This window comes from Myotis myotis, unplaced genomic scaffold, assembly GCF_014108235.1.
Source record: "Myotis myotis isolate mMyoMyo1 unplaced genomic scaffold, mMyoMyo1.p scaffold_m19_p_3, whole genome shotgun sequence".
NCBI lineage: Eukaryota > Metazoa > Chordata > Mammalia > Chiroptera > Vespertilionidae > Myotis > Myotis myotis.
In genome coordinates, this window is record NW_023416335.1 from 55,816,712 (window position 1) to 55,830,074 (window position 13,363).

Here is a 13,363-nt window from a genome sequence, read left to right on the forward strand (position 1 = left end):
AATGTACCAATAGGATACAATCTAACTCCTATTGCAAATGAGGATCCTAAAATATCTGTTTGAATTGATTTAATAGTAATCCCAATATATCATCATTCCCTGAGAATGTGGACAATCCTGCCTTCATCAAGAGTATATTGATTAGTTAAAAAATTTATATTCCTGGGCCCCACCTCCATCTACTGGGACAAGATTATCACCTACCTACGTAAATCCATCCCATTCACCCTCCCCTGCTAAAGGACTTCTGAACTGTCCAGAACCGGGTAGCTCTCTAGGCCCCCAGAAAAGGTTAGTCTAGGCCAGTTGTTCTCAATCTTTGGTGCATTGAAATCTCTACGAGGGCTTGTTGAAACAAAACTTGCTAACACCTGATTACAGGCAAGTCTACCCGATTCAGTAGGTCTGGGGATGGGGTCTAAGAACTCGGCATGTCTAACCAGTTCCCAGGGGATACTGATACAGCTGTCTGGAGACACACTGAGGATGGAAGCACTGCGCTAAGCCAATCTAGTAATCCCATTGTTCCTGTTTGCCCAGTGACTGGTTTAGGCACAAGCCCTGGACACAATCCTAACCAATAAAAACTAAGGGGAAATATTCTGATGGGTATGTGGACAATATTCTCCTCATTTTCAAAGGGGTCACAAACGATCCAATTACATGCTGCCTTCAACATTTACACTTTATTTATTTTATTGTTTTTTTACAGAGAGGAAGGGAGAGGGATAGAGAATGAGAGAGAAACTTCGATCAGCTGCCTCCTGCACACTCCGTACTGGGGATGTGCCCGCAACCAAGGTACATGCCCTTGACCGGAATCGAACCTGGGACCCTTGAGACCGCAGGCTAACGCTTTATCCACTGAGCCAAACCGGATAGGGCAACATTTACACTTTAAATATAAACACACAGGCTAAAAGGATAGAAAATTACAAAAACCTACCCACAAAAAAAGTCCAGACCCAGAAGTTTGCACCACTGAATTCTATCTAATACATAAAAAAGAATACCAATTCTTGACAAACGCAACAAAAAAAAAAGAGAAACACATCCTAACACATCTTATGACATCAGTGTTACTGATACTGAAACCAGACTCAGACCTTATAATGAAGGAAATTATAAAGATCACTATCTCTCATGAACATAGAAGCAAAAATTCTAAATAGTTTAGCAAATTGAGTTCAGCCATATATAAAAGGCATACTTCATCGTTACCAAGTAGGGTTTATCCCAGGAATGAAAGGTTGGCTTCCCAGTAAAACATAAATGTAACTTATCATATGCACTAAAATAGAAAAACCATATAATAATCTCAAAGACTAAAGCATAATGCATCCATTCCTGACAAAAGCTCTCAGCTAGTTAGGAATAGAAGGAAACATCCTTGATCACATTAAACACGTGTACAAAAACAGCATCTGTAATGGTGAAGCACCATGAATGCTTTTCCCCTAATATTAGAACAAGATGAGGGCTGGAGGTTCTAGCCCAGCCGTGGGCAAACTACGGCCCGCGGGCGTTTGAAATGAATAAAACTAAAAAAAAAAAAAAAGGACCGTACCCTTTTATGTAATGATGTTTACTTTGAATTTATATTAGTTCACACAAACACTCCATCCATGCTTTTGTTCTGGCCCTCCGGTCCAGTTTAAGAACCCATTGTGGCCCTCGAGTCAAAAAGTTTGCCCACCCCTGTCAGTGCAATCAGACAATAAATAAAAACAGTTACACTGGAAAGAAAGAAGTAAAACTGTCTACTCACAGATGACATGATTATCTATATTTAAAAAATCTGAGGAATCTACACAAAAGGTACTAGAACTAATAAGGGAGTTTTCTAGCAAGACTGTAGGATACCACCAGATCAATGTATAAAAGTTAATTGTATTTCTATATAGTAGCAATAATCAGTATTTTTGAAATTTCACTTTCCACTACACTACCATAAAACACACACACACACACACACACACACACACACACACACACACACAATGCCTAAGGATAAATCTGACAAAGGATGCCAAGACCTATACACTGAAAGCTACAAAATACTCTGAGATAAATTAAAGATATAAATAAATGGAGAGACAATAGTTATGGGTCAGGGCCTGGCCAGTGTGGCTCAGTTGGTTAGGCATCGGCCCATGCACCAAAAGGTTGCTGGTTCGATTCCCAGTCAGGACACATGCCTGAGTTTTGGGCTCAAACCCCAGTGGGGGTTGTACAAGAGGCAACCGATGAATGTTTCACTTTCACATCTATTTCTCTCTGTCTCTCTGGCTCCCTCCCTCCCTCTCCCACTAAAAATCAATAAAATATTTATGGGTCAGAAGATTAAATATTAAGATGTCAATTATTCTTAAATTGAGCTATCTATTTAACACAAAATCCCAATCAAAATCTCAGAAGGCTTTTTGCACGAATGTCACAGCTGACTCTATAATTCACATGGAAATGCAAAGATCCCAGAATAGCTAAAATAACCTTTAGAAAATAACAAAGTTAGACAGCTACTGCTGACTGAGACTCATTACAAAGCTATAGTAATGAAGACAGTTTCAATGTGGCATGAAGATAAATAGATCAATGGACAATAAGAGATGGTCAGGAACAGAGCTACACATAGGTGGAATGATGATTCTTGGCAAATTACAAAGACAATTCCATGCAGAAAAGATCATCTTTTGAACAAATGCTGTGGAACAAATGGATATCCATATGCAAAAATAAACTTTGATTGATACTTCCCACAATATCCAAAGTTAACACAAAACAGATGACAGACAAAAATGTAAAACCCGAAAATACAAAATTTTTAGAAGAAAACACAGGTGAAAGTCTTTGTATCCTTGGGTTGGCAAATATTTAATCTTAGATATAAATTCTTATACCGAAAGCATAATCCGTAAAAGAAAAAATTATCAATTAAACTTCAAAGTTAAAACTTTGCTCTTTGAAAAGACACTGTTAAAAGAACAAATGATGAACCATAGAGTGGAAGAAAATATTTACAAATCATATATCTGATTAAAAAAACTTGTATGTAGACTATATATAAGCAACCCAATTTTTAAAAATGGACAGAAGATTTGAGCAAACATTTCACCAAAGAAAATCTATGGATGGCAAACGGCAAATAGAAAATATGCTTGTCATTAGGGAAATGCAAACTAGAACAACAATGAGGTTGTTGCAAATGCAAACTAGAACTACTATACATCCATCAGATGGCTAAAATGAATAAGACCAGTCACAGCAAATACTGATGATGTGGAGCAACTGAAACTGATACACCGCTGGTAGAAATGTAAAATGGCACAACCACTTTGGAAAAGATTATGGCAGCTTCTTAAAAAGTTAACATACCCCTACTCTCCATTTCAGCCATTCAAATGTCATTAAGTATTTAGCCTATAAAGACATGAATGCATGTGTCCATAACAAAGACTTGCTTGTAATAGCCAAAAACTGAAAACAACCCAACTGTTCATTAAAAGATGAACAGATGCCCTACCCGGTTTGGCTCAGTGGATAGAGAGTCGGCCTGGGTACTGAAGGGCCCCAGGTTCAATTCTGGTCAAGGGCACATGCCCAGGTTGTGGGCTCAACCCTCAGTAGGGCACGTGCAAGAGGCAGCCAATGAATGATTCTCTCATATCACTGATGTTTCTATTTCTCTCTCCCACTCCCTCTCTGAAATCCATACAATATATTTTAAAAAGAGATAACTAGATAAACCGTTGTTATGTCCATACAATTGAATAGCTCTCACAATGAAAAGGAATGAACTATACATTTTGATTCAAGGAACGACACAGATGAATTTAAAAATAATTATTTTGATTGTGAAAAGCCAAACGAACACAAATAAATGAAAAAGAGTACATACCATATGATTTCATGTCTCTAACAGTATAGGAAATGCAAACCAATCCAGACTGAAAGAAAACAAATCACTGGTTGCCTGGGTTGGAGAAGTGAGCAGGATCAGGAGAGAGGGAATACAAAAGGCCACAAAGAAACTTGGTGTGGGGCATTGCCACTTTTTGATTGTGGTGACAGTTTATGGGTGGACCACATATCGAAACCTATCAAATAGTGCATTTAAGTATATGCAGTTTACATTTCCCCTTAATTAAGCTTTTAAAATAAAAGTCATGAGATAGGAACTGTCCCTCAATATTCTTGAGACTTGAGACTCAAGTAGCCATCTACCACACAGGTGAGTCAGAGAGGAGCAGGTGCCACAGCCCTGACATAAATGAGCCCTGACTAAATTAGTCAAGTGAGAAACTTCCTTATCTTTAGGTGGCTTTCAGTTAATAAAACATCCTCACTGCTTAATAAACCTACAAGTCATGTCACTGTCTGAACCTTTGCTTCTTCTCAAATCCTTCTCAGCTGCCATGTGAAGCTACTCTCTGAAGCACTTTCTGCCCATTACCTCTAGAATCACGAGGGGCAAAAGCTCATATCTTCTGCTACTAGGAAGCTTCCATCAACCAGCTTGCCTCAGAACTTCAGATACACCATTTGGTTTTTTTTTTTTTGTAGAGGTTTTTTATTTTTTTTTTTTGGGGGGGGGTTGTTTTTTGTTTTTTGTGTGTGTGTGTTTGGGTTTGTTTTGCTTGTAGGGGAACTCCACGGGAAGGTTTCCTTCATCTCTTAGAGCCTATGTAATATAGTTCTTTCGTTTCACCACACAGCCTCACAGCAAATTCAAAAGCAATGCTCACTTTCCACAGGCACATTTGATTACTATGTGACTCACACTGCCATATTTATTTATGGGAATTTCTGTCGTTCATACTCTATTTCCATCCATGCTATTTGTCTGACTCCTACCCTGAAGTTCATAGAACATAGATCATGTGACTGAGAGCAGGGAATTCAGTTGAAAGTCTGCATAAGGAACAACTGGAACCCAAGAGCCCCTACTCTACCCCACAACAGCCAGGCCCACCTCCGCCTTTCCATCACAACCTAAGACCAGAGGCTTATTATGTGGATAGGCTGAGCCAGAGAAGCTCTGACGTCAGGCACATCAAATTTAGTTTAAGGAGGGATGCAGAACCTTCCTGAAGCAGAGTATCTAAATGAGAGTTAGAACCCTTTACATCCCTAGACCTGGACTGCCTTACTTATAACTTCCAGGAGTATGGAAGGTTTATGTCTCGAAAAATAGAAAAGCCCACAAGAAGACTCAAAGATACTGAAACTTGAACTGCTACCCACCCAATCACTTAGTAAAGTATACCAGTCAAAAAGCTCCACCCCTGCAGAATTTTAGATCAATTTCAACACCTCCTTTGGGTATGAACAGAAAACCAATGAGCCTGGCTTCTGGCTGAGCAGCCCTCCCCCTGTGGGAGTGCGCTTACCACCAGGGGGAAGATCCTGCAATGAGCAGATCAGGCCAAAACAGGCGCTCTGACATCCCGAGGGGTTCCGGATTGTGAGAGGGTGCAGGCCAGGCCAAGGGACACCACCGGTGCATGATCGAGGCTGGGGAGGGACCGAGGGAGGGTTTCAGGGCATATCCTGTCTGTCTCACTTAGTCCTGATTAGCCGGACCCCAGCAGCAAGCTAACCTACCGGTTGGAGCGTCTATCCCCTGGTGGTCAGTGCATGTCATAGTGACTGGTCAACCAGTCAACTGTCTGCCCCCTGGTGGTCAGTGCACATCATAGGGAGCAGTTGCATGGCCTTAGCATATCATTAGCATTATTATGCTTTGATTGGGTGAATGGACGACCGGACACTTAGCATATTAGGCTTTTATTATATAGGATCATCTGAGAGAAAATGTTGCATTCATAAAACAAAAACAGGATATTAAAAAGAAATAATTTCTTCATTCTTGGAAAATGAAACTATTATATTCAGTAAGTCAGTTTGGAAAGGCAAGTTGAAGAAGTCTCCCAGAAGCAAAACAAAGACGCAGATTTACAATGGAGATAAAATTAAATGGCTGCACCAGGTAGACCTAGACCTGATTACAAGTTCTAAAACACATGCACACGCACACGCACACACACAGAGAAGGTTATGGGGGGAAAGAGAAAATTTCTGAGGGCTAAAGGTAGGCCATTGAGTTACAGTGAAAGTACCACCAATGTCCAGTACAATAAATGAGTAAAGAGGCCCATACCAAGGTACAATGTGATATTATAGAAAGCTAGGGTTAAAGAAAGCTGGGGAAAAAAAGGTCAGGAAGGATTATATATCCAAACCACAGTGCACTTCAGTATCTAGAAAATAATAAAAATTAGAACAAAATGGAACAATGCCTTCACACATGAGGGGAAAACGATTGACTTTTAGTCTTTTATATGCAGCCCAATTATGAATCTTGTACGAGAAGAGAATAAAGACATTCTCAAATATGTAGGATTTCAAAGTGTACTTTTCATACATGTGCCCTTTCTCAGAAAGCTAATGGAGGCTGTGCCCCACCTGCGAGAATAAATGAAATAGGAAAATAATTTAAGAAATAGGAGATCCTATACAGGAATGAAACCTAAGGAATTTGCATGACAATAATAATGGGCACCCAGCCTAAGGAGCAAAGAGTAAAGACTGGAGCAATGGGCTTAAGAGTTCCAGAAGGATTGGCACTACAAAATACATTTTTTAAAATATATTTTTATTGATTTCAGAGAGGAAAGGAGAGGGAGAGATAGAAACATCAATGATGAGAGAATCATTGATCGGCTGCCTCCTGTACCCCCCTTACTGGGGATCGAGCCCACAACCTGGGCATGTGCTCTTGACTAGAATCGAACCTGGGACCTTTCACTCCACAGGCCGACATTCTATCCACTGAGCCAAACTGCCTACATTTTTAAAGACAGGTTTAAAAGATTATCATTTGTGTTTGGGCTTACTGAGGAATTTAATGGCTCCAGTAGTATTTGGATAATCATAATAGGTTAAAAAAAGTGAAGAGGAAAAAAGAGAGACCATTATTAACTCTTGGAGGAACAAAGGGATTAGAGACAATAAATGTAAGATACAATTAACAGGGTTCAGCTAATAACAGTTATAATCATAATACAGGCATTATAATGATGTAATACAAAAATAATAAAAAACATGAGAAGGGAAAGGAGATATGGTGGTTTGGGGGTGAGGGGAAGAGAGCTCCTTCCAAAACAAGTCTACAGATGTCTAAGTTCATATTGTATAAAGACTTGAGAAGTAAAGATCAAAAGAAACAAGTAGAAGAGTATAAAGTGATGCCCGTGTGAAGGACTCGAAGGCAGGAACGAGTAGAGGACTGCTGCTTTCTGTAATGAGCCTTGCTATAGGTGAGTTCTGAACTGCGTACATCCTATTTATTGTATTACTTTGATAAAACTTTTGAAGCACTATGTAAATATATGGTATTAAGACAAATGATTATTTTCAGAGTTAGTCTCCAAACAAAGTAGCCCAGACAGCCTCAAGCCTACTCTTTCTATAGCTAAGGACTACAGCTGAATTCAAATAAAGAAAAAAGACAGAGAGATGCTGTAGCTACAAACTCCTTGAGTACAATATGTCTCTATAATTGGATAAATAAAGAAAAACCTGAATTTCTCCTAACTGGTCTAATCTTCTAAAAAGTCATTTTAAAAATTGCCTTATTCATTGTCATTACAATTCCAGCAACATTTCCAATATCCTATTTTGCCATCATTAATACAACATACCTCCTAGTTGAAACTACTCTCTCAACTTCTATTGTTTAATTGATGGTATAATTGAGTCTGGCAAGAATATTTGAAATGTCCCACTCTGGTTTTCTCTAACTTTACTTCAATAACTTCCAAAAGCACATGACTAGAAATTGATCCTTCTCGTAAACTATCTTCTTTTCCATATATGACCCTAGACTTAATTCATGTGCTAACGCTGGGAGATCAGAAGTAACACAAAGCCCATCATAATGCTTCAAATAAAATACTACTACTGCCAGAAAAAAGTCTTTATTATTCTGAAGTAAATGTTTTGGTTCTAAAGTCATCCTTCTCCAGATAATACAAAAGCAATATCTATTTAACTATCTACCTATACCTATCAATCTGTAGATTGATATATAGATATACCTATATCTATATTATATCACACACACACACACACACCTGTCTCTAAAAAGTAATATGTAACGATTTTCAAAGTAATTTTAAGAGACTTCAATCACAAGTTTTAAGGAAAGCTAAAACATCAGCACTAATAAGCAAAATCAATCAATCCCTAGTCAAATTAAACAGTGTTCAATTAACAAGCACCTGGCTAGGGTCAAACTGATCAGCCATTGCAAAAGAAAGGTACTACCACACTAAGCTATAAAAGGATATATGACATCTAAATTTTAGTTACTGAACTGTCCTATAGCAGACTCTCTCCTCTCCGTCCACAGTTAAGTCTAAACTTCTATTTCAGTGTCTCCCTGAAGTATTTCGAAGTTACTCATTTCAAAGACACATCAGCACATATTTCAGTCAACTCCTTTTGGCTCCTAGAAAACACTGCTGTTTTTCAATTAGCATTGTCAGAAAGTGAAGCACCCTCTGGTCTTTTCACTGAAAATCAATTATGGAAAAAAAACAAAAAACAGTTTAGGTGGTCTAATTTAGCCGTGCCATATGTATAGTGCAAGGTGTTCAACAGCTTTGATGAAAAATTGGCAAGGATTTTAGCCAGCTGTCTGAGGTCTTGGTGTTACACATGGAAGATGAATATTCATTCATTAAATTTTCTTCACTTTATATACATAACATTTTTTCCTTCTAGAATTATGAACTTTCCTCCTGTCCTTTCCAGTTGGACAAGGTTAAAATCCCTTTACACAAGTCTCAATATTCTGCTGATTACCACTCCACTAAAATAACGGCCCCGTTTTATGACTACATAGCATGTATTAGCTTGCATGTTTTTATTTTGGCATTTTCTGAATATAGACTTACCTTTCTGGGTGAGGTGTGCAAAAACTGGCTTTCCCCAGTGCTACACTATCTTGAGAGAGCTCTGCTTTCCCACCTGTTTTCTCCAAGTTCATTTTGCTTTCAAACAGTAGAAATGGGGAGTTTTTCTAACTCTGACCATAATGCACAAATACATTTACTATTTCAACCCAGGTCGCACACATGTAAAACTAAAATAAGTTTACCCAAGACAAGTTTGTACTGTAAGATATAATGCACTCTGATTTTATATTCTACTGCACTTCATTTTAAAAAAAAAATGCTGACAATCCACTAAACTGACTTTATAGCCCACTAATGGGTCACATCAAAGCTGAGTGAAATTCTCAATGGTTTAAACACTTCTGAATTTGTGAAAACAATCTGGATTGTGGTCTTAATTCTTTCAGTACATAACTGGAGGAGCTTACATAAGTCATTTCATTTAAGAACTTCAGTTCCTTAACAGTGAAATAAGGGAGCTGACACTATGGTATGGGACTATAATAACTGGACTTAAGAATTAAGGTTCTGGAACTACAGTCAACTTTAATTTTCTGAGACATTTCATTCTAGCAGCACTGTGCTAAGATAACTAGGTGATATTATGGCAAAATTAAATATTTAAATTCAACTGAGATAAATATTTGAAGAAGACAACTGTTTTGTTTCAAATCTTTTCATCAAAATGAAAAACAAAACACATCATTCTTCTTACATTAAAATTTTGTGTTGTTTTGTTATAGATAGAAAATACATATAGGTTAAATAATCGTTTGGAAAAAAAACCCAAGTCGAGACCACAAAACAGGGACATACAGTTTGCAGTGATGAGAGAACTTTAGAAAGCTTTGCAAGCATTAACAAATGAGTTAAACCCTGGCGATTATTTATTCATCAAAAAGCCCAAATATTAAAGTACAAAAATATCTCAATGCATAAATGCTATGATAGAAAGTTTCCTGTAAATCAGGTGACCTTAAAAAATGTTTACATCCATCCCACTAAGATTAATGATCCCTCCCTGTTTTTCCACCTGGGATTCTATTCCTAGGTTTGTTTTGAAGAAGATAGAGTACTCTATAAATACTATGCCATTTGTCTATAAAAACATTTGTAGTGTCAAGGCAAGATTTACCTATTCACCTATATACTTGAGGAGTAAATTAGTAAAACCTGCTACAATTTAAATTTGCTTCAAACCATCTAAAGAGCTGCTAGGCTAATCCACTAAGTAGGTGATTTTTTTAAAAGTTATTTCAATGCTATTTTGATTAAAAATAAACTACAAAAGGAAAGTCTAGCTATCAAGTACTAGCAATAGTTGGATGATAACTAATTATGGTAGAAATCCATTCAAAAGAGAAAATATTAAAAGTGTATTAGTTATGTACATACTACCACCAATCTAATATACTTATAAAATAGTAATAGCATAATAAGTTTTAAATGCTAATATTTTAAGGCACATAATTAATCCCCATCAAAAAATACAAACAAGTTCCCTTCCATGACTTAGGTACATATCTTCAGAAAAGGTCAAATGGGGACTAAATCAACCCAAAATAATATGAGAGTGGCATAAGGTCTTATAGTTAGTGATAACCTAAGAACCACCAACAGAGCATTTTCCAGTACCATATTCAGGCTGAAACTGAGCTTACAATACACTTGGGTTCCACAAAAATAAAGGTGCAGCTTCTAAAAAGAATGGCTTAAAGTTCCAGAAAGTAGCAAGTTGTCTTCATTTTACAGCTTGGAGCTACCACCAAAGAGTAAAGCACTGACAAGGAGGATGAATGCCTTACATATGAATATGCTCCATGCATTTTGGTTCTCGGAGACAAACCAATTAGTGAGCGCACTTTACAGAGTTCTCACGTCAGAGTAAGGGAAAAGGAACAGCACGGTCCCCAAAAGAAAACCAGTAAGGTTCTCCATTTCCAAGTGCCTCCTGCGCAATCATGCAATAGGAAAACAAAGAAAGCCAGGAAAGCCCGGCTTGCAAAAGTAGGAAGGGCCTTAGATTTAAAAAAACAAGATAAAAGAGGGATTGCAGCTCTTCTTCAGGCCACTGCTGTGTGGAGGAGAGCGCTGTTCATGTTCCCTGGCATGAACCTAAGGCCAACCCTATCCTAAACTTCTACTCACCTGACCGTCCCCCACCACCTCTAGTGACTGAAGAAAGCATGTTAGTATTACTCCGTGAGCAAGTAGCGTGAAAAATAAACAATAAAAGAATTAGAACCCCTCCGAAGTGGCTCACTGATGGAAAGCAGAAAGAGCTAACCAGATTTCAACTGAAAAATAAATTCTGCCAGCCTCACATTTTTTGGTAACTTAAAAGTTTCTGAAAAATAAAAAATAAGTTCCTCTAATCTCACTTTTCTTCAATCAACAGTTTAATTTTAAAAATTAAAGGAAGTCCCTTGGTTGCTAGGCAATAAAGTGTCTTCAAACTGCCCACTCCATTCCCTAATAAGCCCCCATTTTTTACAACATGATTGATAGGATAGGAAAGCCACCTTTTAAAAAAACAAAGCCAGTCTCTGAAATGAGGAGCTACCAAAGAAAACGCAGGGAATGGACGTAGGGCTGCACAACTGAGTGCAGGAGCACTCTGTGAGGAGAGCTTCATCGCTAAGCAGCCTGGTACACCAGGGGAGGAGGGACCACGCGCGAGCCCCATCCAGCCTTCATGTGTGAGGAACAGAAACAGTCACAGGCTGAGGCCAACCCCTCCCCATCCCCCGTCACTACCGAAAAAAGACTGGGAAAAGGGGCAAGCCCGAGTAACAAAAGGACAAAATAGCATGGGTTTTTCAATGAACGCGAATGAGGAGCTTGGGACCCAAAAATCAGCAGAGACCAGAATGCAAGGAGATGGAGGGACCCGTTCATCCCCTTCTGCATGGCGGGAGCTCGTGGAAGGAAGCAGGTTTCTGCCCTCAAGTTAAGCCTCCTTTCAGCGCCCAACTTGGCACCTGCCAGGCCACCACGTCCGGGGCCCTGGCGAGCCCGCCCGCCCCCCTCCTGCAGCCCACGCCCTCCCCGCCTTCCGGGGCCTCGGAGGCCAGGGTCCTGGGGCAGGGAGCGGAGCTTGGCAATACCAGGTGTAGTCGTCCTCGGTCCGCCAGGCTGCCAGGCTCTCCAGGTCCAGCGGCTCCACCTCGTCCAGCAGCGTGGGGGGCGGTGAGGGCGGCGCAGGGGGTACCCCGGGAGGCGTCCCCGCGCCCCCCGGCTCCGGCCCGCTGCCGCCCGCGCCGAAGAAGCCAGCGGCCGGCTTGAAGTAGACGAAGGACGCCTCGGGGGGCTGCGCCAGGCTGCAGAGCAGGGAGGGCGCGGGGCTGGGCAGACAGTAGGTCCCCGGGAAAGCGGGGCTGGTGCCGCCGCTCCCACTGCCGCCGCCACCGGCGCCCAGCGCCAGCCCGAGCCCCAGGCCCCCCGAGGCGGCGGCGGTGGTGGCCGGGGGGCTCCGGGGACCCAACGGGCTGCAGGCCCCGGCGGGAGGCGGCGCGGCGGGCTGCGGCGGCGGCAGCAGCAGCAGGTGCGGGGCGGCGGCCGCGCTGGCCGCGCGGCTCCGCAGCTGCTCGTTCTGCTTCTCCAGCTTGCGCACCAGCTCCTGCAGCTTCTTCACCTCCAGCTCCGCGTTCACCACCGGCCCGGAGCCCGCTCCGGAGCCGCCCCCCGCCGAGGCGCATTTCACGTGCTCCGCCATCATCCTGGGCCCCGTGGGCGCCGCGGCTGCCGGCGGATGCGCACCGTCGTGCCGGCTCCTCCGGCCGCGGGGAGGCTACGGCTCCTTCCCTGCTTCCCCGGCCGGGAGGGCCGACCGCGCTGGGGCTGAGGTTGCGGCTGAGTCGGATGCTCGCATCAGCACCGGGCCCCAGCCCCGGGCCGAGGCAGCCTCCGCCGAGCTGCTCTGCACATGCTCAGAGCGTCTCTCCAGTCCCCTGGGCGCCCGCGCGGCTCCGGGTTTTAGTCGCGGCCCCAGGGTGGGGTGGGGCGCGGGCACCGGTGGGCGGGGCCTGGGTGGAGGACCGGCCTGGGGTGCGAGGCCTCAAAGGGGCGGGGCCTCTGCTCCGCCCAGGCTACCTAATCCCAGGTGCCTGATTGGACCTTGACGGAACTTTCCCGCCAGAGGCACGTCCTCCCGCCCCTGGGAGGAGGGCGCAGTACGAGCCTCCCCGAGCCGGGGGCGGGGTCCCAAAGAATCCGCTGCTGCAGGTGCGAGCCCTTAGAGGCGTGCACCTTGCGCCCTTTGGTTTGCTACCTTCCAAAAACACTGTTAGGCTTAGCGACATGATCTGCTGGCCACTAGCTAATGAAACCCGTAGAAAATCAAAAGGCAAGGGAATGTTACCCTAAGAACCGAAAAGTAAATACAGGGAACAGAAAGGTTTTGA

At 42.1% G+C, this 13,363-nt stretch overlaps 1 protein-coding gene across 2 annotated transcripts in view; it reads right to left on the reverse strand.

The window, feature by feature from the left end:
- Positions 1–12,900, reverse strand: part of SLAIN1 (SLAIN motif family member 1) — a 55,229-nt gene extending 42,329 nt beyond the window's left edge. For both annotated transcript variants that reach the window (XM_036300757.1, XM_036300756.1), the window contains exon 1: positions 12,068–12,900. In XM_036300757.1, coding sequence (XP_036156650.1) covers positions 12,068–12,678 — 611 coding nt within the window. In that variant the 5' untranslated portion in view covers positions 12,679–12,900. The remainder of the gene's footprint in view (positions 1–12,067) is intronic.
- Positions 12,901–13,363: the final 463 nt, after the last annotated feature.